At 52.8% G+C, this 27,731-nt stretch overlaps 9 protein-coding genes across 9 annotated transcripts; all 9 read left to right on the forward strand.

Annotated features, from left to right (window-relative positions):
- Positions 1–1,082: 1,082 nt before the first annotated feature.
- On the forward strand, positions 1,083–3,116 carry JKF63_03425 (uncharacterized protein; the record flags this gene model as incomplete). Its single annotated transcript, XM_067899428.1, has 1 exon — positions 1,083–3,116. The coding sequence occupies one exon, from the start codon at positions 1,083–1,085 to the stop codon at positions 3,114–3,116; it is 2,034 nt and encodes a 677-aa protein (XP_067755667.1).
- Positions 3,117–4,254: 1,138 nt separating this feature from the next.
- On the forward strand, positions 4,255–4,488 carry JKF63_03426 (uncharacterized protein; the record flags this gene model as incomplete). Its single annotated transcript, XM_067899429.1, has 1 exon — positions 4,255–4,488. One exon carries the CDS (start codon positions 4,255–4,257, stop codon positions 4,486–4,488), a length of 234 nt encoding a protein of 77 aa, XP_067755668.1.
- Positions 4,489–5,421: 933 nt separating this feature from the next.
- On the forward strand, positions 5,422–6,039 carry JKF63_03427 (uncharacterized protein; the record flags this gene model as incomplete). The annotated part of the gene is made up of 1 exon (XM_067899430.1): positions 5,422–6,039. One exon carries the CDS (start codon positions 5,422–5,424, stop codon positions 6,037–6,039), a length of 618 nt encoding a protein of 205 aa, XP_067755669.1.
- Positions 6,040–7,173: 1,134 nt separating this feature from the next.
- Positions 7,174–7,596, forward strand: JKF63_03428 (uncharacterized protein; the record flags this gene model as incomplete). Its single annotated transcript, XM_067899431.1, has 1 exon — positions 7,174–7,596. The coding sequence occupies one exon, from the start codon at positions 7,174–7,176 to the stop codon at positions 7,594–7,596; it is 423 nt and encodes a 140-aa protein (XP_067755670.1).
- Positions 7,597–10,341: 2,745 nt separating this feature from the next.
- JKF63_03429 (uncharacterized protein) lies at positions 10,342–14,724 on the forward strand (the record flags this gene model as incomplete). Its single annotated transcript, XM_067899432.1, has 1 exon — positions 10,342–14,724. The coding sequence occupies one exon, from the start codon at positions 10,342–10,344 to the stop codon at positions 14,722–14,724; it is 4,383 nt and encodes a 1,460-aa protein (XP_067755671.1).
- Positions 14,725–17,221: 2,497 nt separating this feature from the next.
- Positions 17,222–18,832, forward strand: JKF63_03430 (uncharacterized protein; the record flags this gene model as incomplete). The annotated part of the gene is made up of 1 exon (XM_067899433.1): positions 17,222–18,832. The coding sequence occupies one exon, from the start codon at positions 17,222–17,224 to the stop codon at positions 18,830–18,832; it is 1,611 nt and encodes a 536-aa protein (XP_067755672.1).
- A 1,065-nt stretch (positions 18,833–19,897) lies between these two features.
- JKF63_03431 (uncharacterized protein) lies at positions 19,898–20,806 on the forward strand (the record flags this gene model as incomplete). Its single annotated transcript, XM_067899434.1, has 1 exon — positions 19,898–20,806. One exon carries the CDS (start codon positions 19,898–19,900, stop codon positions 20,804–20,806), a length of 909 nt encoding a protein of 302 aa, XP_067755673.1.
- Positions 20,807–22,671: 1,865 nt separating this feature from the next.
- On the forward strand, positions 22,672–23,943 carry JKF63_03432 (uncharacterized protein; the record flags this gene model as incomplete). The annotated part of the gene is made up of 1 exon (XM_067899435.1): positions 22,672–23,943. The coding sequence occupies one exon, from the start codon at positions 22,672–22,674 to the stop codon at positions 23,941–23,943; it is 1,272 nt and encodes a 423-aa protein (XP_067755674.1).
- Positions 23,944–25,420: 1,477 nt separating this feature from the next.
- JKF63_03433 (uncharacterized protein) lies at positions 25,421–26,041 on the forward strand (the record flags this gene model as incomplete). Its single annotated transcript, XM_067899436.1, has 1 exon — positions 25,421–26,041. The coding sequence occupies one exon, from the start codon at positions 25,421–25,423 to the stop codon at positions 26,039–26,041; it is 621 nt and encodes a 206-aa protein (XP_067755675.1).
- Between the last annotated feature and the right edge of the window lie 1,690 nt (positions 26,042–27,731).

Consider the following 27,731-nt stretch of genomic DNA (forward strand, 5'->3'; position numbering starts at 1 on the left):
GCCTAGTTGTGCCTTGACGCACTAGAGCCTTGGGCTTAAGATGCATTTATTATACATGGAAATGTTGACACATTGCGGTGTACTGAGCGACACTGTGAACGCCGAGTTGTTCAGGTCAGGAGTTCAGCGCTGGTGGTGCGAGCCCGTGAAACTGTGAAGGAAAAGCGGCCTCGAAGCTCTTTGAGCTCCCGTTTTTTGTGAAGATGGTAAACATGTTTTTTTTCTTTCGAAGACACGGTGTGGAAGCAGAAGTGCGCGTAATTTTTCCACTTTTTATATCCGTATTTTACCATGGGGCTCTCGAGTTTCCCTTCTAGTGCGTCTTTACCGTCGTGTTCTTCCTCCTTGAACTTCTCTGTAGTCGATGTATTCCGCTGTTTTATATGTCGTGGCTTTCTCCACCCTCCTCATTCTTTGACATGCGCAAGTACATGAGCACCAGCTCCGTCATCAATAAAAGAACACAGAGAGGAGCCTGATCATTACCATTGCCTGCGCTTCCCTCAATCATTTCGTTTACCAGCACAGGAGGAAGAAGGCGGCACACTCCCAAACTCGTGCATTGTGTGAAATGTTGTTTGGTGTGTCGATCTACTTTGCGCCACGATCTAAGCCTTTCCCAATTGTGCGTATCCACAGGCACAACTCTACGGTGTTTGTATCACCCTCACTCCTCCTCCCACACCCCTTCTTTGACTCCCTGTGAGCAGAAAAAAAAATTCTGGCTTTTTTTCCTCAACAGCCAAGGTGCATTGCCTCGGATGTATCCGTCATACACATACACACTTATTCCGAGCCACGTATAGTAGCACCCTTCCTGTTATGGGCTCTATTACTATTTCCCCCCTGCTCCAGTCCACGCTTTCACGCCTCTCCTGCACCTGTGAAGGTGTTGCCTTCTCTCAAAAAGTTTTTGCTCCACGCAATCCTTGTTGTGCTGTTCGTGCCCTCTTCAATCATTGCTGGTGAGACTATTGTGCTTCGTTCAACTGCTACTCCGCTAAGTTTATCCGGTGCGGCCATTTCTGAAGCAGTCTTGTGCTACCCTTTTTTTTTGGTTCCAGAGTGCGGAGGCTTCGACCATGGGGTCTGGTGCCTCTCGACAACGTCGAAAGAGGGATTCTTCTATTCGTGGGACTGATGCGGCCAGGACTTCCCTTCCAACCGAGAAAACGTTGACCTCATGGAAGCAGTGTGAGAGCTCGGCGAAAAATGAAAGTAGCTCTTCCATGGTTGAGTTAGCGCTCAACTCGGGTGGACAGGATATGGAGCCTTGGAGGACGGGGGGTAACTCGGATGAGACCCAATATGGCATGAGGCAGATGGCCAGCGTACAAGATGAGCTTCCGCTGTTCAATGAACAGACTTTCCATGATACACTTGTGAGTGTCGCTCAGCAATTGCGGGATCGTCAGCGCGATGGCAATGCAATTATTTCGAAAGCAGAGATGGAGGGCCTAGTGCTTCTTACCCGTGAGCTGGAAAATCTCAAGCAAATGATGAGACGCTCACAGTTCACAGTGGAGGGAACATGGGGCATTTTGGAAAAAGAGGGGATGCTGGATCGCTTTGGTCAGCAGCTGTACGATGAGCTGCTCACCCGAAATCCACGTCTTCGAGTTCATTTTTACGGTGTCGACCTTGAGGAACAGTCCAAAGCGTTGCTGCGGATGCTTGGTACCGCGGTGCACTTCTATGAGAGGCCGGAGGTAACCGTTGACATGTTCACTAGGGCAGGTGCACGCCACCGCGGATACGGCGTGGATTGGGAGGTTTTTACGGAAATGCGAAGCGCCTTTTTTAAGGTGTTTCCCAAGTACGTGGGTACCGACGTTTTTCAGGCATCCGAGGAGGAGTGGAACAAATTTTGGAAGCTGGTTTTGGATCTGCTCAAGCACGGAAGTGAGAGTGCAGAGGGCGAACGTTACGGTAAGATGCACGAGGAGCAAATGCTCAAAAATATTCAGGCCGACTTCAAGCTCATCACGGAGCGGCAAAGGAATCTGGACACACGGTCCCAGTTCATCGGCGTGATGTACGGTAAAGCCATAGATATGTATGAGGACCTCTCCACGTTCGACGCGCTCAAAGATCTGCGTGTAAGTGGACGTGTGTTTCAGTCGTTCGTTGACATAATCAACAACATCCACGACAAAAGGCTCTCAGAAGAGTACATGCGTGAACTTGGCGGGCGCCACATAGCCTACAACGTAACGGTGGAGCACTTACGCTCGTTCACTGAACCATTCCTTTTCTCGTGCCGTCATTTTTTGCAGGACAAGTGGAATGTCGCAGTGGAGTCGCGCTTTTTGTGGCTCTTTGAGCGTATGGTCGATGGTATCGCGGCTGGTATGGTCAGGGAAATTCACAGCATCGAAAACATGCGCGCTCCGATCAACAACGTTTCCTTTGGCCTTATCTTCACCGATATTGAAGCTAGTACGAAACTGTGGAGTAAGGACCCCACCGCGATGGGACTCGCGGTGAAGAACCATCACGCCATGATTCGACAGCTTATCGCGGACTACGGTGCATATGAGGTAAAAACAGCTGGCGACTCCTTTATCATCGCCACCAAGGATGTGCTTGTGGCTGTAAAGCTGTCGCTTTGTATCCAACTAGAGCTGATGCGCATAGCGCCTATTGCAACAGGATTTACGATGGTTGACAGCACCGAGGGCCATGGTGATCCACAAGCATGGGATGAACGCACGCTGCGCGTGCGGATCGGCGTAGAGCACTGCACTGATGCCACGGCCACGTATGACGCTGTTCATAGGCGCTATGACTACTACGGAGAGAGCGTTAATCGGTGCGCCCGTATCGAATCGGCGGCGTGTGGGGGGCAAATTTTACTCTCCCGTGAGAGTTTCCAGCAGCTCAAGTCCATTCCAGAGTTCCATGACGAGCCTTGCCCATACATTTTCCGCACCATAAAGCTTGCCACTCCGCCCCCGAAGATTGATAGCCGTGGCTTGGACCACTTTATAGGAGTGAGTGATGTTGGCCTGGCTTACCTTAAAGGCATACCTCATCCGGTGCACCTTGTTTCACTCGTTCCACGCTGTTTAACGGGGCGGCAGTTTGTGAATAAGACAACCAAGGTCTCTTGTTAGCGTGATGGCTGCACCATCTCTCGCTCTCCTCTCGATTATTGTCCAGTCTTACGACTCGGTGGGATATCCTTTTCGTCTCCATTTTTTTTTATTGCTCCCGCTGACGGGAGCCCAACTCCAGCGTGTTATCGGGACCCAATGCCTCTCGTGTGGGGGAAGCCACGCAACCGGTTTCCTTGCCAAAGCCGTGCCACCTCTAGTGGTGACAGGCTGAGGTACCCACGACAGAAAGGGGGGAGGGGTACGGCGATCTCTCTCTGCTAATGTCAGGAGTGAGGTCCTGGATGGCGTCGAGTCGAGGCGACCTGCGACAGCGAACCCCTTTGTACTCATCGTGTGATGGGTGAGGTCTCGGCGTGGCTCAAATGCTTTTTATCCAACTCCCACTGCCTATTGCTGGGGAGTCTGAGCCTACCCCTCCCCCCCCCCCCTCCCCCCCGGGGGGCGCACTACGTGGCGACCGGCATAGCGTGAGCGGCTTTGAAGCGACCCGCGGAGCTAGGCTGTGTGGAGCTGGTGGAAATGGCGTTCCTCAGACGACTGGGCTGGCATCGCAGAGACAGTTGGGCTACTGTTCCTATGCAATGCACGATTGGGCCCTTGACAGACAATGAGACATGCGCGAGGGCACAACTAACATGTGTGACAGGGAGCGCATCAAAAGGAATTTTTTTTGTATTTCCGGGCATAGTTCCCCTCACCATTGAAAAAAGAGCGAATATGATCAGCACTGTAGCCTCATGTGCTAGCCAGGCCACGGTGATATACTTCTTTCATTTGCGGACTCGTTTATTGATGTTTGGTCTGCACAACCTCCCCATTGCTCTCAGGGTAACACAGCGGAGAAGTGCACTGTACAGCTCCTCCCCGCGAATATTTTTCTCTCCGCAGTTTCTGCCTGCAGTTTCCTATCGTTATGGATGTACTGCACGCCTTTCTGATCCACTGGCTTTTACCCTCCTCGCCTACTCAAAAGGCTATTTTAATCTCTGTGTTCCTCATCTCCTCCCCACACGGCCGCGTTGAAGTTTTTGTCTTGAGGGAATTCGGGTGCCTGTTCAGGAAATATCGGCTCACTTTCACGCACCTGCAGCATTCTCACACGGTCTTGATCCACTTCACATATTTAGACCCGAGGATGAAGGAACCGTACCGCTCGACATGGCGGGTGTATCTCCCGGGTTTATTCATGATGTCCATGTTCAGCGTTGTCGTTTATTTCAGTCGCACCCGCTCTGATGTCGTCAAGAACGGTTATGATTTCGTACCAATCTACTCGGAGGACGGAAAACTTGAGGGCTTTACACACCCCGTGCTCGTCAAAGCAGGCAACCAGTACCGCGAGAGTGATGGGCAACGGGGTATGCGATGATATCTCAGTCATTTTTTTGTTTTCCAGCGGAAGCTCTGCTATCTGTGCTTGTTAGGTCAAGCCCTTTCCGAGTGGCTAGATAGAGAGGGAGTACACATGTTTTTTTTTGCATCGACACACCCTTGTGTGTTTTTCTTTTCTCGGAGTTGATCTTCCGGTTACAGAAGAGCGCGTTTTTGGTGCAGCGAAAGCATTTGCTCTCTTCCGCGCCACAGTTGATCCCCTGTGGCTAATGGAGGGGCTGCGCCTTGAGAATTTTCTGAGAGGCGTTGGCGGCTATAGCGCCTTGGTTCCTGGCGGTTGGGTGACATCGCAGGTGCCGGTATTCCTGAGAGTGGCGCTTCGATGATCAAATATTAAAACAGAGAATATACATCTTGCGATTCATTGTGTGACCTTGCGGATTCGCAAGCGATGGCGTGAGGAGGACATGCCCAAAGACAGGGAGGAGCGGTGGCTGCTGCGCTGTGGTTGAGGGTAGAAGGAAAAGACCCACCTGCGTTTTTTTTGCTCGCGGTTCTGCGACGCACTGTATTTGAACCTTTGATTATGCAGCTTTAGGCAGTACTCACGACTGCTTTTCTCACTTCCTGTGTTGCCTCACAAAACTATCTCTTTCACTCATGCTGTCTTTGTGCGCACTCTTTATGTGCTGCGGCTGTGTCCCTCCGCCCGTATCATGACGAGGTGCAACGAAGAAATTTCGTCGTCAGCTGCAAGCTTCAGTTTTTCTCTCCTTTGCACCATTCATTCATCACTTCCCTGCGCCTTTGTACACATCGTGTGTTCTTTTCGCGGTTTGCATCTTTTTTTCTTTTATCGTGTGTTCACAGAACTGCACGCCTCGAATACTCGCCCCCTTTTTCGGTGTTTTTCGTCGGTACCCCTTTTGTGGTGACTCTTCTCGCTCTGCTTCGGTGTGAAGTGCCCAAGATGTCTATTATGTCCTACAGCGGCGGCTCGGTGATGGCCATGGCGGGAAAGGAGTGCTTCGTCATCATCTCGGATAACCGCCTCGGCGAGCAGCTGAAGACGATTTCTATGGAGGTGCCGAAGCTGCACGTGGTAAACGACAGCGTTGTATATGGTCTGACCGGGCTGCGTACAGACCAGCAAACCTTTGCGAACAAGGTTCGGTTCCGCACGGACATGTACAAGCTGCGAGAGGAACGTGACATAACTGGTAAGGCGTTCTCTGCGATGATCACATCTATGTTGTATGAAGCGCGTTTCGGACCGTGGTTTGTGGAGCCGGTGATCGGTAGCATAGATAAGTCCACAGGTGAGGTGTACTTGTGCGCCACCGATCTCATCGGTGCGCCATGCGAACCTGAGGACTACGTCTGCGCCGGCACCGCCGCCGAGAGTTTACACGGTATGTGCGAGGCTCTCTGGCGACCGAGTATGTCCCCAGAGGAGGTCTTCGAGATTGCGGCGCAGGCGATGCTTTCCGCCTGTGATCGCGACAGTCTCTCTGGTTATGGTGCAGTGGCTATGATCGTGACGAAAGACAAGATCACTACGCGCCTTATCAAGGGCCGCCAGGATTAAAGTTGACATGTGGTGGTACCTTGACAGGAGTGTCACCGCACCATTTTTCTTTTTTTTTTGTGCTTGATTGCAACCTTGCCAGGGACACTGACGCACGCACAAACTATTCTCTCTTTCCCTCTTTTTGTGTTACTCCTTTCTTGTCTATGGTCGGACCTGTGAGTGTGGTTTTAGGTTCGCTGCTCAAGCTCTCAGTTCAGAGGCGTTGTTTGAGCGGCATGTCTGTGCTTCTCCCAGCTCTGAGTGCTTTGTTGTACACAATCAGCAGGTATCCGACCAGTGAAACAACAACATGCGGGATAGGTTATGTTCTCTGAAGAAGAGCAAGGTGTACACATTCCTCTGGTGCCTCGTATTATGCGCATCTCGGAGCGGGTCTGTATGGGATTTCCTGTATCACAAACACGCTCTCGGCGGGCTTTGTTGTGACAAAATTATACCCCCTTTCTTCAAGTGGTCGTATGTGGAGTGAGAAAAGAATGAAAAATAGAGAATGTGTTATTATTGCAACTACGTGTAGCACGCCGGTGGCGGTGTGATGCCGAATAGGACTTTTGAATCTGCGTAGTTGTGATGCCCCAATACACCGGGTGGCGCTCTCGCCGCTTTCAGCTGTTGGCCAGGACAAACTTTCCCAGATAAGTTACCGAGGTCGGGGACGCATTGTCGTGTATCATGCTTGTGCTCCTCGGAGAAAAAAAATGATGGGAGTTATCGCAGCGCCAGCGTCTCTCCCTGCTCATCTTTGACGTCGAGCGCGCATCGATCTATCACATTTCTGCGTTTACTCTATGCTTATTCTGTAATGCCGATTTCTTGGCAATACCCCTCGGCTGTGATGCGTCTCTGTTCTCCTTTGCTTCCCCTGGTGAATGTCTTCTTTTTTTTTTGTCGTGTGCTTCACTGACTCCCCATCTCTCCTAAAGTGCGCGCCTTAACACAAAAATTACTCCCAAACGAAACGCATCCGCCAGTGCAGAGGTGAACTCCACAGAGTGAATACGAGGGGGAAAGGCGCGCTTTTCGCCTAATTTCCCGGCAGCGTCGACCGTCGTCGCCGTCAGTATTCTACTCGAGCTTTGTGTTTTGTCAAATAAAAAAGGTCACATCGGTTTTGTCCGTGTCTCAGGTGCAATGGCAACGGAGGACATCACTCAGGTGAGCATCGGAAACGCTACCACCGCTCCGATGCTCTTCTGCTCACAGTGCAGCAATCTTCTTTACCCTGAATGCGATGAGGACAATTACAGTATGACATGGCGCTGCAACTACTGCAAGACGACTGAGCAGCACGACCAGTGCAATCTCGTCCACGTAATGAATTTGAAGATGAAGGCAGATGCGATTGGCGGGATGGATCTCATTGCGGAGTTTGCTAGTGACCCAACCGCGCAGCGTGATCCTGACAAGCCGTGTCCCAGGTGCGGCAAGAAGGGTGTTGCGTGTTTCGTGAACCCGCTCGGCCAACCGCAAGAGGACATGACACTCTACTTTGCCTGCTCTGATACGGTCTGTCGCCATGTATGGAAGGGGGCTGCCGTCGAGGACCAAAACTGAGACCATTCCCCTTCGTTCGACACGGAAGGCGAGGTGGGGTGCACTTTCACCTTCCTCCTCCCCCCAAATCGCTCCCGCGTTTACTCATCTTTTTTACTTCCCCCTGTTGTTGTTGTTGCGATTTTTGTCTAAACAAGTGAGAAAAAAAATACCGGAATAGTGAACTAATCGTGCGTTGCGCTGAGTGCCGCTCCCCCTGTTTTGTTTTTGAAAATAAAAATCCACTACCAGTTTGGAAGCACGTCTGCACTTTTGTCTCAGCGCTTCGCATTGACATCAGCTGCGCTGTCATCCTTCGTGTTTAAGCGTGAAGAAAGAAGAGAGATGTGCCCTCCCCACGACGTACTGATGCTCCCAGGTTTGAAAAGCTGACCGCTTCTCTCTCATGACGGGAGCCCAACTCCAGCGTGTTATCGGGACCCAATGCCTCTCGTGTGGGGGAAGCCACGCAACCGGTTTCCTTGCCAAAGCCGTGCCACCTCTAGTGGTGACAGGCTGAGGTACCCACGACAGAAAGGGGGAAGGGGTACGGCGATCTCTCTCTGCTAATGTCAGGAGTGAGGTCCTGGATGGCGTCGAGTCGAGGTGACCTGCGACAGCGAACCCCTTTGTACTCATCGTGTGATGGGTGAGGTCTCGGCGTGGCTCAAATGCTTTTTATCCAACTCCCACTGCCTATTGCTGGGGAGTCTGAGCCTACCCCTCCCCCCCCCCCTCCCCCCCGGGGGGCGCACTACGTGGCGACCGGCATAGCGTGAGCGGCTTTGAAGCGACCCGCGGAGCTAGGCTGTGTGGATCTGGTGGAAATGGCGTTCCTCAGACGACTGGGCTGGCATCGCAGAGACAGTTGGGCTACTGTTCCTATGCAATGCACGATTGGGCCCTTGACAGACAATGAGACATGCGCGAGGGCACAACTAACATGTGTGACAGGGAGGGACATTGCTCAACAGAATATATGTGCTCGCCACTGTGATGTTATGTTCTGAACAAGCTATTCTCAAAGGCCTCTTACTTTTCTCTCGCTGACACCTCGCATTGGCCTTGTGCTCTCGATTCGACTCCACGACCAAACTGGCGCCCTCGAATGCAGCACGCGCACCCGGTTGTTGAAGTGGAAAAGATGGTGCTCGAACGTGCTCCCGAGTTTTGTTGCATTCATGTCTTGGGATAAAAGAGCAGAAGTTTGTCCGTTGCGCATGCGCACTGAAATCAAAAGAAAAGAGTGAGTAGAGACAGGCTTGTCGCACAGTTTAAGGTTCTAAGGCCTTTCCCGGTCTTCATGTAGCACTATCGCTCTTATTGATTTCTAGCTGAGTGGTTGCGAGGCAGCATGCACGTCTTTTGCATATCAGTCCCGCTTATGTGTCTGTTGTTCTTCCACCTGGTCGTTGTGATTATCACCCCTTTTGAACTACCACCTTTTGGTCCGACTACAGTGTTCATCTGAAAGCCTGCGTAGTGCTTATGTTGGGTTGTGAGCGGTCGAGGGATTGGCTTACGGCGCCTTTGCAGCGCCGCGGTTTATTTACTCGTGCAAGTACGGTAAAATCACCACTGCACGCCTAAGTGGTCTTCTCAGCGGCGTCGCCATCATGTTTCTGTTTTTTTCCCTCCCGCTGCTGTTAATGGAGGCGGGGCCGTTGCTGAATTTTGGTGGACGGTTCCTTCACGTCTTGGATGGGACCGTTTGTGTGTTGCACGCCATCGCAGCGTTCGTGGGCGGCTGCACGTCATATTTTGCCTTTATGCACGTTGTAGCACGGTACCTCCAAGGCTGGCGGGGGCCGGGGCGCCAGATCGCGGACAAGTCGGAGAGCCTATCACGCCCATATATTGATCGTCGTATCTCGCGGCGCTCTCAGGGGCAACCGGAAACTATTTAGCCGGGGAAATCTGCGGTAGTGTGGGAACCGAGGCGGTTTCCTACTCGCTTCCCACTGCGCCGTGATGGATGTGGTGGCTTGGCCTGACTCACTCCGTGCCTTTGGCCGACGGGCGCTGGAGTTTGTAGCTGCCGGAAAAATAAACGGCAGAGTGAATTTTGAGTGCTCCCCTTCCCCCCTTCGAACAAAAAATAAAAACAGTGGAGAAAACGTCACTCTCTGACGAACTCGGGCGCGTATACACAAAAACACACCAGAGCCGATGCTGTTCGAGCTCCTTTTCACCCTTGCGTGAGTTAAATCTTTAGATGTACAGGCACATACCCACGGCGTTTATTTAGAGAGCTCATGTCGCTTGTTCTCTTCTCCGCACTGTCTTTTTTCCCTCTCTCTGACGCCACGTGTACAGTTTAGAGCTCAATATGTACTCCCCCCCCTGTGTGTGCGTGGGAGTGGAAGGAGGGGGGGGGGTAACGGTCTGTGATTAAGCAATGCTTGCTCGAATCGGCTTTACCGGATATGTCTGCGGCGTGTGTGGCCAAACATGTTTCGTGGTCTCTTGAGACATATTCCCAGTCGACTGCCACAAGTGGAGACCCAGGTTTATGGTTTCTGCTTCATTACCTATTGGTCTTTCGTCTCTACGAACTTGGCGTTCGTCGGTCGCATTAAGGAAATACTGTCCTCGTCGTCCTCCTCACGCTCTCTTCCCTTTTCGATTTGGGCTCGCATCAGATTTTCGTCTTCATTGTCACCGTGTCCTAACTAACCCTTCGTTTGTCGTGCAGCATACATTGCAGTATCGATTGCCTAGGAAAGCTCTGTTTTTACCTGACCGCATAGAAAGGTTTGAGCTATAATGTCAGTGAGCGACGTAGGCAGTGCTTCGGCTCGGGTACTCAGCTTTAACTTTAATATTCTTCCTCGAGGTAGTGGTGGCTATCAGCATGAGCGCATCGACACCTTTCTCGGCATGGTAGACGCGTACGACGTGGTGCTGCTTCAGGAGGTGTACGCCACAAGCTACTTACCCTACATTCTGCAGAAGCAGCTGTGCTATCAGAAGATGATTTTGGATGGGCTCAGAGCGAAGGGGTTCCACTACTACGTGATTTCTCGGAAACCATCCTACATGACTATGTTGCGGTACAATGTCTGCTCTGACAGCGGCCTCATCATTGCTTCCCGTTTTCCGATTTGGAACCGCGGCTCCTACACGTTCCGCAGCCACAAGCGTGGGGAGGCAACTGTTGGTAAAGGGTGCCTATTTGCTGAAGTCGAGGTGCCCGCGGTGAACAGTGAGGGCAGCCAACGCATCGTCTTCTTCAATGTGCACCTGCGTCCAGAGGACAACCTTCCCAGCGAATCGTCGCAGATGCAGCAGGTTCACCGCTTTGTCGAGGCAGCCCTGTCCCAGGTGCGTGGCGAGCACGAGGACAGTGACGGACCGGGGGCGCCGCAACAGAAGGGGGCGGCGGTGCCCTTTATCATCGCTGGGGACTTCAACATCTACGGCATAGACGCGGTGACTGGGCAGTCTTCGAAAAGATTCCATGACATGCTGAGCCAGTTCCAGGACATCGGGTCGGTACGGGACGTCATTTACGCGGAGACGGGACAGAACCCGCCGACCCGTCCGCCAAGGCTTTTCTTCCCAGAGCTGTCGAAGCTAGAGCGCTATGAGTCCACGCCGCAGCGGCAGGACTACTTGTTGGCGGAGGCATCCATTCAAGTAGAGAAACCCCACCTGGAGAAGTATGTGGTGAGCAGTCGCCGTCCGTACACGTACTTGTCGGACCATTTTGGTATCGCGTGTCGTGTGACGGTGGCACTGAGCCCAAATGGCAGCCTCCAAACGCGCGTCTCCTCGCGTCTCAATGTTTCGTCTCTCATTGAGGCAGCCAATCACGAGCACTCGAATTCCACGTCGGGTGCGCGTCTCGAGGCGGTCCTCATCGCTGTCTTTGCGTGGTGGATCTTCTCCTTCAGTTTTAAGTTTCTGGTGTTGTGTGCGGCACTCGTGTCGTTCCTGCGCTGGGCCCAGGAATACAGCGCCTCGCCGGTGCTGGGTGAACCACCACTGCTGACTATGGAGGCCCTCAAAGAGAGAGGAAAGCTGTGCTTTGCCAACAAGACGCTCAACCCCCTTGCGGGAGTCTCTACACTCGGAGAAATGTGGGAGCGCAGTGTGTCCCGCTTCCGAACGTTCAAGTGTCTTGGCACGACCAGCGAGTTAGGTATGCCTGAATGGATGACATACGGCACCGTGGACATCCGCGCTCGAGAGCTGGGTGCTGGCCTCTTGGAAATGGGTTTTCGACCTGGCGATCTGATTGGTGTGGCTTGCGAGCCCAGTCGCAGCATCGTCATTTTGGAAGTGGCATGCGCACTCTACGGCTTCGCCACGGTGCCGTTGGCGGGAAAGCGCAGTACTATGCGTACTCTGCTGGACCATTGCAAGATCCGTGTCGCGATTGGAGACCGAAGCTCCGTGGCGGCGTTGCTTACGTGCCGCTCCACCAAGCTGGAGACAGTTATCTACACGAGCTCCTTCGCTGACGAAAGTGATCACGCGACGGCAAAAGACCTGAACATCTGGCTTATCCCATTTGGGTTTGTTGAGCAGAAGGGCCGTCTGAATCTGGTTGCACCATCGAAGGAGCACGTGACGACGGAATCGGTCTTTACGTACACAATTGACAACACGAACAGTCTTGTGAGTGACGATGGGAGTACGCTGCTGCCGGTGCGTCACTCCACCGTTTTGCACGATCTCAGTCTGCTGCTTATGACGGGCGTGCTGCCGTCATCCTTCAAGAGAGAGTCGATGGTGTGGTTCAGCCCCATGGCGCTGCTGTTCCATCGTGTGTGCGTCCTTGGCATGCTAAGCCAGGGTAACGCCATCGCCACGGTCGACGCGGCGCACCTGCAGGAGGCCTTCGTGAAATTTCGCCCGACTCTCTTGGTCACATCGCCGGCGCTGTTCAGTACGAGCCGCCTGCAGCTGAGCCGCGCACAGCGTCGGTACAGCGCCGTGTACAACTGGTTCTTCAATCGCGCCTTCCAGCTGCGCTCGCATCTAATCCACCTCAAGCGACAGGACAGCTCGCTTCTGCGCTTCTTTTTTTTTCGAGCCTTCCAGAGGCAGCTAGGTGGATGTGTGCGCAAGATAATATTGAGCATATCGGAGGAGAGCACCGCCTTCAGCCTGCTGGAACACGTCAGTGTGTGCTATGTGCCGTTGGTGTGTGAGGTGAGCTACCAAAACTGCGTCGGTGTGTGCGCCATCGACGGCACACCAGTGCCCTTGATGCAGGTTGGCCTGGAGTCAATCAGCGATCTTTCAGACAGCGTCGGTATTGGCCAACTGGTCATCAGGAAGGAAGGCGTACCGAGTATGCGTCTGGAGATCGCGGCGCAATGGAAGCGCGATGGCACTGCTACGTTTCTAGGAGCACCGCGAGGCATTCTCTGGCCTGTTTCCTACCAATATGCTGTTGCCGCAGAGCTGGAGCGTATCTTCTCTGTCTCGCGGTACATCAATGCCATATTCGTTTACTGCGACCCACTGAAGCCGATTATCGCGGTTGTGTGCCCGAACCGAGACACAATTGAGTTTGAGTGGCATCAGTCCAATGGGTGTGACGGCCCAGTGCGGCAGCTCAGTTGGACCGAGCTCGTTGAGTACGCTACGTCAATTATTTCTGCCGATCTCGCGAGTATTGCGAGAGAGGAGCAGCTGCACTTGTCACAGATTCCCGAGTATGTGCACCTCCACCCGCATGCGTTCAGCGACCACAGTACATTCCTCACCCCCTTTGGAAAGATTCGTCGCGACGCCGTGCACAGCTACTTCAGCTCTGTCTTCGAGAAACTGTACAGCGGAGCCGCCACCTCGCCCCTCTCTGCGACCGACGCGGGCTGCCAGGAGGACTTGAGCGATGCAGAGATCAGTGGTACAAAATTAGATGCGGGTTGCAGTCCTCATCTACGTGTGCCGGTCAGCATCGATATTGGCGGTACGTTTGCAAAGATCGCGTTCATTTTGCCCCCCAACGCAGGCGAGTTTCCGGTATTTCCTTCCGTTATATTTGAGGCATCCTCACTCACAGACAAATTAGGGTCCAGAACATTTCGTTTTTTTTCAGATGAAGAGGCTGCCGAGAAACAGTTGCAGAATCGCCTCCACTCGCGCGTTGGTACGTTACGTTTTGCGAAAATTCCCTCCCAGCAGGTCCCACGGTTTGCCGAATACCTCGCCGGTCTCCATGCCATCAAGTGTTTCAAACCAGAATACACCACTCGTGTACGCGCTACCGGCGGTGGTGCGTTCAAGTACGCTCCGCTGGCGCGTAGCGTTCTCGGCATCGAGTTCGACGTGGTGAAGGAAATGGATGCCGTGGTGAAGGGTCTCAACTTGGTTCTCCGCACTGCGCCGGAATCTATCTTCACGGTGGACTCAGCGACTGGCGTCCACCACCCACATCGGCTCGTGAGCAGCGGCGAGGGCTTTTCGCCGTTTCCGTACCTGCTCATTAACATCGGATCTGGCATCTCTTTTATCAAGTGTACCGGCGCGGATGGCTCGCATGTGCGTGTCGGCGGCTCTCCCATCGGCGGTGCTACGTTTTGGGGTCTCATACGCACAATGACGAATCTCACGTCATGGGAGGAGGTGATGGAGATTATGCGGCTGGACGGCCCAGGCGACAATAAGAACGTCGACCTGCTTGTCGGTGACATTTACGGCTACAACGCGAAGGACTTGCCCGCGATGTTGTCTAGTGAGACGGTGGCGAGCACTTTTGGAAAACTAGGGACCGAGCGGTTTTATGAAATGAAGCGTGGGGGCAGCACCGACAAATTTGCAGACGACGGCGCAGCGGGCGAGATTTTGTCACCGATCGCGGTGAAGACGCCTTCCGTTCGGGCTTTACTACCGGTTCGCAACGGAACCAAGGTGGCATCAGCTATTGACATTGTGCGGTCTCTGCTGAACATGATTGCGGGTAACATTACACAGCTTGCGTACCTTCATGCGCGTCTGCACGGGGTGTCGAACATCTTCTTTGCTGGGGGCTTTGTGCGCGACAACGCGATCATTTGGAGCTTGATTAGTGGCACCATGAAGTATTGGTCCTCCGGTGCATGCCATGCTCACTTCCTCGAGCACGACGGTTATCTCGGAGCGCTCGGTTGTGCAATTCTTGATCCACAAGGAGATGTGACGAAGGGTGAGTAATACAGAAGCACTTGGTGGTGGTGAGAAAAGAGTTTGGTGCGACGTCTGGGGAGATGGGGTTCGCGATTATGGGTGCACACGCGGCGCGGCTTAGTGCAGTGCTTGCTTCACACACCCTTTTCATTAATTGCTTGTCTAGTCAATAGTGTGTGTGTTTTGTTTAGCTTCCTCATGCGAATGACTTATGCGTGCTGCATAGCCGCATTTCATGAAACCACTGCAAGACTGGTAGCACTGGTACGCCAGAAGAGTTGACTTGCCGTTCATTTACCTCTTCGTCACCACAAGGGTTACAGGCTCCTCTCCTCCCGGTGTCCCCCCCAATACAGTACTGCTCTCTCGCAGCATGTGCCCCAGTGCGAACGTTGCGCGCACGCGCCGTGGGCTGCCGCTGACGTTCCACATACCAAGAAAGCACGGCGCCCACGCGGGTCAACTGCGCCAGTTCAGTGGACGGTAAAGACGCGAAGAAGTCTGCACGTGTGGGTCTAGGGGGTGCATGTGTGAGAAGCATTCAGGGTGTCTACAACGTTTGACCTGCTCGGGTGGCGAGGCGATCAGGTGGGAGACCCCCCGAGCTACGAGGTGGGGTCCCGCAGATTCGCTTCCGTAGAGTTGTCAGACTTTGATAAGAGGATGTGCAGCGGAATGAGTCGGCTTGTGAAGGAGGAGCACGGCATGCCTACTTGATATTACGTGTAAGAGAGGGCTCTGATAGGGAGGTTCTCATCTTCCTCGGCGGGCTCGTTTGTCGCCCATGACGCTCACCCCCTGCTCCTCGCGCTGCAAACGCCGCTACTCTCGCGCTCGAGGGGCACGTTGCGCGCAGTTGACATGCATAAAGGCGCTTTGCCCGCCCATGTGAGCCCAGTGGTTGGATGCGGCAGTCGACATGCGTTGTCCCAGAAGACTGCCGGGCGTGACCGCTGCGCACCAGAGGCAGGCGAGTCGTGACCGTGTGCGCGTATATGTCTGGCCATGTGCTCGTGACACGTCGACGCGCTGAACCCCGGCGTATTGTGTATTTGTTTTTTACCTGTATTATGCAACGAAAGTCAGGACGCGGGGTAGCGAGTTTGGCTTTCATTTTATTATCTGTAACCTGTTCTCGGGTATTTTGTGTGATGGCGCGATGGAGGTGTTAGCCTCACATATCAGTAAGGCCTCGTGGGTCTGGAACCTCTTCAGCGATTCGAGGGTAACACGGAAAGAGAAGCCAAATCCAATAATTTTTCTTTCGTTCCTTTTCTTTTTTCTCGGTGCGTTGGGTAGGGATGGCACGATCATTGCCTACGCACGTGAACCGAATTTCCCGCACGCGGAGGATTACGGAGACTCCTGTTACTGGGCAATTAAAGCGGATGTTTTTTTTTTTTTCCTTCATTATTCAAGCACGACAAGGGGCAGAGCGTTTGGTACACATGTGTAGTATACAACGCGAAAAAAATGACACCTAGACGAGGTTGTAGGATGTTTCCGTCGACGGGCGAGGACGGCTGATGAATGAGCAGCTATGTCGCACTTTCAATCGGTAGCGAAGGTGCGCGCTCGGATATCTTGCACTTTGATTTCCAAACAAACAAGAAGTGATGATGCTCATCTGAGGTGTCTCATTCTTTCAGAGGGACGGGCTTCTGCCATCTCTTTGTTTACTCTTTGCGGGGATCTTCACTGACCGCCTTTGCTTTTTTTTTCTTTTTTTCCCATGTGACGGGCATCTTTCATAGAGCACATCTCTGCTGAATTGCCTTTGTGTGTGTGTGTGTCTGTCCGAGAATTGTGACATGACGTTATATCTTCTATTTTCTGTGGAGCCTGCCATTGGTGGTTGATTTGGCAGGGGTAAGCACTTTACTGATTATCCTCAAATATCGACTATGTTCGTACCTGAAAATACAGCACCCGCTTGCTCCCCCCTTGTCTGATTACAACGATTGGCTCTTTGATCTCTGCTCTGGGTGTTGTCGGGCCTCTGCAGGGGTCCTTGTCACTCATCATGCGGACATCTCTCGCGCTTCAAACATATCCACATTCCCCTACTTCCCGCACATGCAACCGTGTGAGAAGGCGGCTGTCGTAGCCGTGGTACTCTGGTGCTGCGGGCCCAGCAACCAACCGGAGTCTCTTTCGTTCACCGGTCTTCCCTCTTTGTCGTTGGATTTCTTAGCTGTGAGGTCTCCCTCAACTCGCTGCTCTCCTCTCTCTCGTTCTCTCAATCTTCTTTTGCGTTTCATGTGTCTTTCTTCATTTGTTCGCGTCCCTGCCCAACACGCTGGACCGCCTTGTTCACCTGCCGCAACGGGATTTTTTTTTTTGCACCTGCACGAATTGTTTTTTTGTTTGTTCTCCAGTGGTCGAGACGCACGCAGGGGCTTGCCGTTGTCGTAGTCTTTGTCATTTTTTTTTTGCATCCATTTGCTGGGAAGAATCGTAAACCCTTGGCGCGCTGTTGTATTGACGCACATTTTCTTACCGCTGGGCTTTTCCCTTAGCATTCATGGCGTCAGAGGAGGGCACCGATATAGTTGCCGAGCAAGCAGCGTCGGTGTGGTCTATCCTCCGAGAAGAATCGCGAGAGCTCCGCTGGTATGTCCTGGGAGTAGCGTGCTTCCTCACTTTTGGAAGTTATTACATCTATGACTTCCCCGGCTCCATTGGCAGCGGCAGCGGGCACACTATTGAGGGCCATTTCAAGGCTCATCAGAAGATCTACACAGAGAGCATGAATCAGTACCTGTACAGTGTGTACGCGTGGCCGAATACGGTTCTTTCCGTCGCGGGCGGCCTCCTCATTGACAAGTACCTTGGTCTACGCAGGGCCATGCTCCTCTTCACCACACTCATTCTGGCGGGTTCTGTGTTGTTTTTCTTTGGCGTGTATTTGACGGAGTACTGGATTTTGTTTGTTGGCCGCATAGTCTTGGGCTTTGGTGGGGAGTCGCTCTCCGTCTCGCAATCCGCGTTTGTAGCGCGGTGGTTCAAGGGCCATCGCGGTATGGCGCTTGCCTTCGGCGTCACGATCAGCTTCTCTCGTGTCGGCTCTTCGTTGAATTTTTTGTTTGCGCCGGCGATAGCGAACAAATCTAATGTTGACGCTGCTGCTTTTTCGGGCATTGGTGCCTGCCTCATCTCCGTGGTTGCATGCAGTGTGCTCGTAATGGCGGATCGATATGCCGCGCGTACCGGCTATCTAGCCGGTGCCGCTGAGGGGGAGCACGACTCGTCGACTGATGACGAGGTAATGCGCTTGGCAGGCGTTCTGCAAATGCCTTTGGCGTACTGGCTTCTGTGTGCTGTATGTGTATTTTGCTACACAGCCATATTTCCTTTCATGGGTGTGGGAAAAAACTTTTTCGTGGTCAAATACGGCTACAGTGGTGACACGGCAGCCCGCTACCTTTCCCTCTTTCAGATCACCTCAGCTGTGGCGAGTCCGGTCATCGGGTTGGCTGTGGACTCGGTGGGCCGCAATACGTGGTGGCTCATCTTTGCCTGCTCATTCATAGCGGTCATCCATGTGCTGTTCATGGCGTCAGCGATCCCTGGTGCCCCTCTCATGGTTCTCATGGGGTGCTTCTACAGCTTTTTGGTTTCAGGGCTGTGGCCGTCGGTGCCCTGGGCTGTGCCCGATGCGGTGGTTGGGGTTGCGTATGGCGCGATGACCTCAATCCAGAACATCGGTCTGGCACTCTTCCCTATGGTCGTGGGTGTAATTCTGGACCATTTCCGTCCAAACGGCAGCAATGCGGAGGACCGGACGCAGAACCTGCCACCGTTGGTGGCTTACAGGTGGACCGAGGCGCTCTTCCTGTTTTCGGCTCTCCTTGCCTTGCTGGCGAGTGTAGTCTTGCTCGCGGAGGACTATCGAACGGGTGGAGTGCTCAGTACTTCAAGCCGCAAGCGGCTACAGATTGTAGAGGAGCTCAGTCGGCGGCAAAACGACTTTGAGGGGGTTGTGCCAGAAGTGGAAGACATGCTCTACTGTGATGAGGATCTATCCTACAACGAGGAGACAAGATGTCTCTCAGATGCCGCGCTCACTCGCGCTCTGCCCACGGAGGCGATTACGCGATCGCAGCCTGTGAAGGGTGCGAGAGGCACTGCGTAGTCAAAAAAAATTCTCTTCTCTCCCTGCGAGGTGCTGCTGCCGAGGACACGAGCGCGAGTGCGTGCGGATGTGGTTTGTAGCACATCCTACGCTGTTGTCAACATGCCCATCATCGTTACAGTGGCGCCGCTGTGGCCTTCATCACTTTGCGGAAATCAGCAGAGATGCGGTCGCGGGTGAGCTGCACATCTCTTTCGACAACCGGCACCACTCTCTGGTCATGGCTAGCATATCTGTCGGACAGAGTTCTTTGGGCACGGAGCGCTATCGAGGCTTAATCTACTGTGTATGTATATATATATATATATACTGTTTTTGTGGCCCCCGCTCCTGCTTTCATCTCCGTCTACTAGCGTTTTTTTTTTTGTCGCCCGTTGCGGGCTCACGCTGTGGTGGGCATCTCTCCCCACCATCTCACACTTTGGCGACGCCCTTCGTTGCTTGTTCTGCACCTTTGTTTTCATTAATGTGCAGTAAAAATTGCTGCAGCTTCATAGCCATGCTGAAGCCTCTCTTGAATGTATCTCCCCGCCCCTCCCCACCCCCAAAAAGAAGGTTTATATTTATGCTCATGACGTGCAGGTCTCTCGTTTTGCAGCTCTCTGCCCTTGTGCACTAAGGAAAGGGGGTGGGCCATTGCTCGCCCTTTTTTTGGCGCTCCTTCAGCTCACCACGAACTTGCCCACAATGGGCATCTGGAAGCAATTTGGACGTCTTTTTTTTTGTTATCCGCTCGCTTCTTTGATCCTCGTACAACGCGGGTGACAATTTCTCTTTGCGCTCGTTCTCTAGGGGTGCTAACAGAGCTCCTGTAACCGCGGCTCTGATCACCTGCAAGCTTGCGTGAAGTCGAGACTAGTGCCACTTGTGGCCACGTGTGTTGGTGTTGTCGAGGCATTCGGTCTCCGGCTCAAGGCAATATGGCCGCTCCTGTTGCTCATATTTCCTTTGTCTCATGTGCTCCTCACTGTCTTTTATTCCTCTCCACAATTCCAAATAGCAGAACTTTTTTTTTTCTCAACGCTCCACCCCCGTCGATCGAGTGCCGCCTGGGCAGGGCAGATAATGCCAAGCAGGGCCGTCATTCGCAAAAAGCAGCGGCGCGATGCAAAACGCAAAAAGACGGAGGAGGAAAGTCGTATTTTACCCCAGGATTTGGCGTCCGTTCCTCTCGGAATCGACGAGTCTTTGCTGCGTCTCTCTTCGTCAAAGGTAGATTTGCCACTCAACAGCATGAGCACAGAACCGCCAGTGTCACGCAAGCGCGCACTAGCTCCACTGTCTGCTGACCCGTCCTCATCACGGAGCTCCGCAGATGGTGTCTCGGCCAGCTTTGCTCATCCTGTGAAGCGACAGCGCTTGGAAACGTTGCCGCCGGAGAGGATGCCCGACGGTCTGTCGCGCAAGGAGCGTCGGCGCTGGGAGACAAGTCAGCGGCTAGAGCGTCAAATGTCCCGACTGGTCTCAAACCTGACGGCGTCCAAGGAGGCGATGGAAGGGGCAGCCGCACAGCACTTTGGGTCAGCAAGCGGTGCCAACGATTGCGACGTGGTCGCATTGTCGGAGATGAAACCGCGGCACGACCCAAAGTATAAGCAGGGTACGTTTTGGCGTGATCGGAAGGAGAAGAGAGCGCGGACGCTCTTTCTCGGCGGCATCCCCGCTTCATTCTCGGTGCAGGAGGTGAAGAATCTCGTTTGCGCCTTGGTGAACACGGACTCCGGTGCCAGGGACTATGTGGATGAGATTGACAAAGATGCAGAGTTGGTGGAGGAGGTCGACATGCTACCAGTAAAACACAATAGCAAGGTCAAGCACATGTACGTGACCATGGCATCTGTCTCGCTCGCTGGCTGCGCTGCAGCCGTCCTGGATCGATACAAGTTGAAGGGAAGGGAACTACGGTGCAACTTTGCAGCGGACAAGTCGCAGCGCGAGGAGGCGATCCGGCGACGAAACACCGCGCAGAGCTGAGTTTGCATGTTCCCTTAATAAAATTAAAATACGCCAGCTTCGTGGGAGCCACAACAGACCAAGCGCTATCCCTAATGATTGTGTCACGCTCGACAGGGTGTTGAGCATCTGCGCATTTTTTTTATTGTCGCCGGATTACGTGTAAAACTTCATTTGTGGATTTGGAGAGCAACCTTAAGGCAGAGCTGCGGCTGTCGATTGCGTTAGCAAAAAAGAGCAGAAAAAAAACGTGTGAATGTCGACAATGTTTTTTTTTTTGGTTGTATGCTGATGGCAGTGAGAGGATTACCGCCTACGTCTCTCGTTGTTTTCGGCAACATCGAATCCCTTTCGCGTCACTGATTTTGCGCGCAAGTGCACGCTTTAGTCGAGCGCAGAAAAGCGTTGTGCCTATGATCCACAAAGCGCGTAAGTCGTACGCGAAGGGCCCTCAACGGTCTGCTCCCCGACCCTTGATTGTACGTGCTTTTTCTTCTTGACCATCGCTCTCACGTCTCCCCTCCTCACCTGTCGCTTTGTTCTTCATTTTTTCGATCCTGGGTGAACTCGGAAGGGCTGTAACTGTGTGACGTAGTAGAACCGCGCGACTCCTAGCTTGACTTCAAGACCCTCTTTGCACCGCTTGTTCGCGTTTGAGCGATCGACGGTGTCTTTCTCTCTATTCTAGCTCCCCCCCCTTCGCTCCTCCTTGTCTTGGCACACCTCTCTGTTTCCATCTTCTTTCTTTCCCCGCAGCTCTCGTGGGCACGCCAATGGGGCTCTGACCACATGAACGCAGAGTGAGCGCCTTCTCCGTAGTTTTGTTGTCACCAGTGAGTGAGACTTCCATGCCTGTGGATCACTCTGAAGCATGGCCGAGCAATTTTTAGAAGACTTTAGCTACCGATGCTGTCGACCAAGTAGGGAACGCTTTACACGTCTAGCCGAGATTGCGAGACAGACGAGACGTATCGCGTTACCCTCCCTCGGTTTTTATGCGACCCCTGCTCCGTTTTCTCTTCCACATCTCCCTCGACCGTGACTCGCGTAGTTTTTAGCGAAACCTTTTTGGGATGACCTTTTTTGCACGTATAATCCTCCTCCTTCCTCCTTTTCCTCCTTCCCGACTTCTTTGTAAGTCTGTTTGAGGTCATGAACCTGGTCATCGAGTATATGTATGTGCATATTCTATTTTTTTCAGTTAATCACTCCACCTCTCGTTGGTGTGACACGCTGACCGAACGTGTGTTTTGGTCCTCAAAATGTCTTGACGCTGTTTCGTCGCTGTTCTCCCCTATATGTTCATGTACATGGGTCGTTCCTCCCCCCCCCCCCCCCCCCCCCCACCCATGGTTGTAGCCGTGATCCGCAGGCATGTACACACACACACACACACATATACGCACGCACCTCTTTGTAGTGATGTATGCTGTGGCGTGTGCGCGGTACCTCTCGCCACCGCCTTTCGTATGGCGAGGAGGACGATGCCATCTTGTTTTCTTCACTAAGCTTCTCTGTGGACTCATGTCAGTGCCTCCCCTAAGCAGACCGCGTCGTGTCAGCCACCGGGTAAGACATGTTAAAGCAGGAGAGGGGGGGGGGGGAAGCCTTGCACATTGGTAGGTTCCATCAAAAATTGAGCATCAGCGCTATGATGGAAGCACACAAAAGACAAATTCTTCATTCCCTGACGACGCCTAGCGTGCATGTGACATTTTTTTTTCATATTGCAAAAAAAAAAATCGTTGTTTCTGTGTTCCCCCAACTCAATAGATCCCCCTCCCCCCTCTTCTTCTTCCCCTCCGTATTTCTCCTCCTTTGTTTCATCGATATCACACCACAGAAGGAAGGGAGGATATATTCACAGTTAGTGGAGGACACCAGTGATGAGTAAGTTTCCTTCAGCCTCAAGTTTCTGCGATTTCGGGGAGTGGAAGTCCGGAGGGGACTACTCTGAGGACTCATGCTCTTCGACCTCCTCTCTTCAGTTGAGTACATCCTGCTTGGTTTCTAAGCGGTCTTGCTCCTTTGCAGTCGGGCTACTGGCAAAAGCACAACGCAAGCTAAGCGCTCTGCCGCTTTGTAACACCGAAGAGGAGTTGCGTACCGAACTTGAACAGTGCAAATCATCGCTGGATTGCAACTTGTCTGCGCTGGGGTTGTCGGCAGTGCCGTCTGATGCACCACTGAGCACCCTGCGGAAGATTTCTCTTTCTGAGAACAAAATAGTTTCGTTACCGGAGAGACTCTTCACAAACGGATCGTTCGGTGTGCTTGTGGAGTTGATCCTCAACACGAATCAGCTCACGTCTCTTCCGCTCTCTCTTTTTTACCTCCCACACCTGCAGGTCCTCTCCGTGAACAACAATCTGCTGAGGTCGCTTCCGTTTGAAGATGCTAGCGGAGCAGAGTGCAACGCAGCGGGAGCGCCATTTTTGCCGTCGGTGCGGCGTATCGGGATGGAGTCGAATCAATTGCAGCGACTGCCATTGCCCCTCCTAGAGTGGTGCCCCTCGCTGGAGGAGCTGCTATTAGCCATGAACGAGGAGATGCTTGAGGAGTCCGTACCCTATGATCGTCTCCAGAAAATTTGTCGTCCCTCTAGCAAACGTATCATGCTCAAAGTCGATAATCGACCTCGTTTTGTCACTCAGATCGAAGAACAGCGCTGGTTCGAGACTCTGCCATGGCTGCAGGTGGAGCTCAACAAGATTTATCCTGACAAGGTATTGGATTATCTCTTCTTAGGATCCCTACGCACTGCGCAGACGTTGACCGTGTACCATGATCTAGACATTGGCTACGTTCTCACCGTGGGGCGTGACTTGGAGGCGGTGATTGAGCCGTGGATGCGGCAGCTTGTACTTCCTGTTGATGACTTCCCAGAACAGGCAATGAAGCCTGTCTTCGAGGACGCCTTCAGTTTCATCGATGAGGCCAGGTCGCACCGGAAAGGCGTTCTTATTCACTGCTTTGCTGGTCTATCCAGGTCAGTGACGATAGCCGTGGCATACCTAATGCATCTCAAAGGAATCACACGCGATGAGGCGCTTGCCTTGGTGCGTCTGGCGAGGCCGGCCGCACGTCCAAATGAGGGCTTTCTGCGTGAGTTAAGCGTCTATGAGGATATCCTGCGCACTCGCCAACTCATTCATTAGTAAGGCGCGCGAGTGGAGAGGAGAGGCGCACTTTATGCTGCTAACTGTTTATTTTTGTGGATTCTTTCCCCCTCCCCCTTCTCCCTCCCCTCCCCCTCCCCCCCCTACCGCATAGGCGGGGAGGGTGTCTCGCGTCGGCCGTGGTGTTTCTGTCCGACGCGCTTTTTTGTGCTTTTTCTCCCATCATGAATAGGCGGGTGACGTATAGTTTTGCGGTGCATGATCGGCATCGATTGCGTTGTTTATTTTTGGTCATGGTCGAGTTATGACGACGCTCTTTCTGTCGGTTATGGCGGACACCGGTGAATCGACGCCCCCCTCCCCCCCATCCCCGTTCGCTACGGTTCAGTGAGCTTCTTCAGTGCGCTCATTGCCTCGCTTCTTTTTTCGGGGGCTGTATTCGCCTTGTTTCCACGCTTGCTTTTCTTCTGTCAGCGTACGCTTCAAGTAGGCATCCGCGGTACCTTGAGAAGTTGCTCACAACATCGATGAAGTTTGAGGAGAGGAGGGGGGGGGCACAGAAAGCATCACGACGGCGTGCCGTGGGCGCAGAAGAGCCACTGCATACTAGATGAGGGTGTCTGGTGGATGCTCTTAGCGTGATTTGTCAACTCATAACACGCCAGCTCGCGTGTGCGTGTATTGCAGAGCTTCTTGCTATCGGCGTACAGCGAAAGTGGGGTTACTGCGCCAGCGTACGTGTGTATGTGCGTGGCGGATACCTACGTGCGTTGTAGAGATGCGGCAGTCTATGACGTCTGACTCGTTTCTCATGTGGCATTCAATGAGGCTGGCCAACGAAGACTTGACAGGGGTCGGAAAGGAGTTGTGTATTTTTTTTCTGCAGTGTGTGTCCCCCCCCCCCCCCCCTCCACCACATAAAAAGCGCGTTTCTGCCTTACGTTCGCTCTTTGATGGCCGCATCACATTCTACGACACCGGCCTTGTCTTAGTGGCGCTGCCTTCTCAACTTTAGGCCCCCTTGTGGTTTAAGAGCACATCTCAAATTGAATTAGGGAACTGTGCGTAGACGACGTCGCCCCCCACCCCCCACCCACGAAAACAAAAACAAGTGAACAAAATGAAAAGGTACTTGGGTGTGCATGCTGTTGGTTGGCATGCTATGCCGCTACTGTATATAGGCATACACATGTGTATATGCACACACACATCCCCATCCTGCCTTCTTTTTTTGTTTCTGTCTCTTCTCTTCCTTGTTGTGTTGGTTTGTCTCTCCACGCGGCTTCAGTTGAAAAAGATACGAAAAAATTGTACCCCCCCCAAAAAAAAGAAAAAAAACGTGGACGGACTCGACAAGGCTGCGAACAGGGGAACTCCAGAAAGCTGGTCTTGTATCCTTCATCGCTGCTGTTTCGTGGCTTTGTCGCCATCTATTTTCACAGTACTCGACCTGACCATATTTTCTCTCACATATACACACACACACACACCGCAGCGTACGAGTGTACCGCATCAAATGTTGCTCTGCACCCGGGGGGCTGTCTTTTACGGTTCCGTATGGACAGCGGGCGATTTCTTCGCGCAGTTTTACAGCGCTCACAAGGAGGCGGCGATACGGCGTGCCCGCGGCGAGGGGCGGGCGCGCCCGCGCCCGAGTGCGGCGGATATGTTCTCGATGCTGGACAAGGAGCGTCTGGGGCAAAACGCGCTCTTCGGACTTATAGCCGGCTTCGCCATTGGGTACTATGAGCACTTTCTGCCACGAATTTTCGGCACATTAAGACGTCACGCCACGCCGTGCTTATGCGCACTCGGTTTACAGCAGTTGGCATTGACGCCGCTCCTTCTTTGGTCCTACTTCAATGCCATGACCGCAGCGCGAGGGGGGCTAAGCGACCCGAGCTTCATGAGCGCTCATAGTTTTGGGGCACATCAACGACATGATGTCGCCAGCGTTGAGAAGCACATTCTTCGTGATGTGATGCCGTATCCGCTCCTTCTTTCGTGGGGTGTGTACACACCACTGTTTATCGCCGCATACATTGGTCCATTCCGTGCTTACACCTTCTTTTCCGGCTGCCTTTTCGTGCCGTGGTGCGGCCTCCTCTCCTATACGCAGACGAATGATATTCTCTAGCCTTCCCCGTCTACATTTTTATATATTCTGCCACGTACATGGAGGAGAAAAAAAGTTCTCTCACAGCAGAAAGGTGTTTAGGTGTGCAACTTCTATATATATGTGACCATGTGTCGCCTAGGGAAGGAATGCACTTCATGCGTAGCCGGCGCGTTAGAGGAGGTTGCGGTGCGGTGTGGTCTCTTTCTCCACAAAGGGGTGGTGGTGGTGGTGGTGGTAGCGGCATAGCATATTTCGCGTGTCCTTCTGTTCTCTGTTGACTTTGTTTGGCTCACCATCGCCTTGTTGGGTGCATCTTTTTTTTTTCTTCCCGTATCATGTCATTTTTATTGCATCACTTGCCTGCGCGTCTTCGCGTGTGCATTTCTTCGCGTATCGTCGTCTCTTCGTGTGAACCAGTGAATGATGACGGCCCCATTCCTTGCACCCATTACTAAGACAGGACAGTCATCGTTGCTTTTTCTTTGTGGTGCGATTGTATCGTAATCACGTTCCACTGTGCTCTCCCCCCCTCCCCCCCTTCCCCCTTCTCCGCCTGTGTTCGGAGGATTGTAAGACGAGGCGTGATTGTGAGGGAGAGGCGACGGGCATAAGTCCTGATCAACGTCCGTGTCTCTGCTCGTCGCGTGAACACCAACGTTGTCGCTATACAGCCTTTCTCAATGAGCTGGTGGTGTACGCCATGATCTTGTATTCGCTCCGTTGAATGTCCCGCTTGTTCTCTTGCACCCGATGTGATGTCATCTATTTGCCATCTCTTCCCCTGCTCCTATTCTTCTCCCATAATGCTTACCGCACGCTCTCACTTTGACACCATGCCACACTTTGCACTCTTCTCTTATTCACCGTCTCACATGTCGGATCACCTTCCTCCCCCGTCCGTTCTGCCTCTCTGGGGGTATTCCACGCACTATGCAACAAGAACCATCACGTAGCACCATTGATTTCACTTCTACCCGTAAGATCACTTTTTTTTTTTCGCGAATTTTTAAATCACCATATTTTCTCTTTTCGTTGTGCTCATTTATATTTTTGTGCGTGTGTGTTTCGTGTATGTCTGCGTGTTTATATCGCTGCTTGATGTGTTGCTCTAATTCTCTCGGAGCGTTCACTCGTTCTGTACGGACTTTTTCTCTGTTCGCGCTTTTCTCGTTTCGCTCTTCTTTACACGCTTTTTTTTTTCGCCGTGTATTGGCCGCTCTGCGTCCTGCACTTCTATTTTTGTTTGCTTCGCGTTTTCCCTTTCTTCCTCCCTCCCTTCCCCCCTAGCTGGCGTCTTGTGTTCATGTAGTTGTCTTCACGTCAGTCTTTTCATGCGTTGCGTGTTGTTTTGCTTCTGTCATCCGCTCACTTCACACTTCTCTTTTCGCTTTTCTTCTTTTGTTTCCTTGCCTCTTGCCACTGCTTCTCGTAGTATCGTGCGTTTTATGCCAGGTTAACGTAATCGATTCCGTTGTGTATTCGTCGCCTTTTTTGTTTTGGCAAGGAAGGTGAGGAGGGAGGGAGAGAGGGAGGGAGGGGGCTGACCTTCTTTGGTGTATTTCCTCAAGCATCCTAACGGACATTTGAGGCCTCCTGAGAGTCTTCATGCGTCTCGCCCAGCCTCTGAACGTCAGTGACGATAGGAAGAAGGACACCTGCATGGTGACCTTGACGGCCCTACGGTTTTGCGTACTCTCTTCGCTTGCCA

The sequence above is a fragment of the Porcisia hertigi genome, chromosome 28, assembly GCF_017918235.1.
Source record: "Porcisia hertigi strain C119 chromosome 28, whole genome shotgun sequence".
NCBI lineage: Eukaryota > Euglenozoa > Kinetoplastea > Trypanosomatida > Trypanosomatidae > Porcisia > Porcisia hertigi.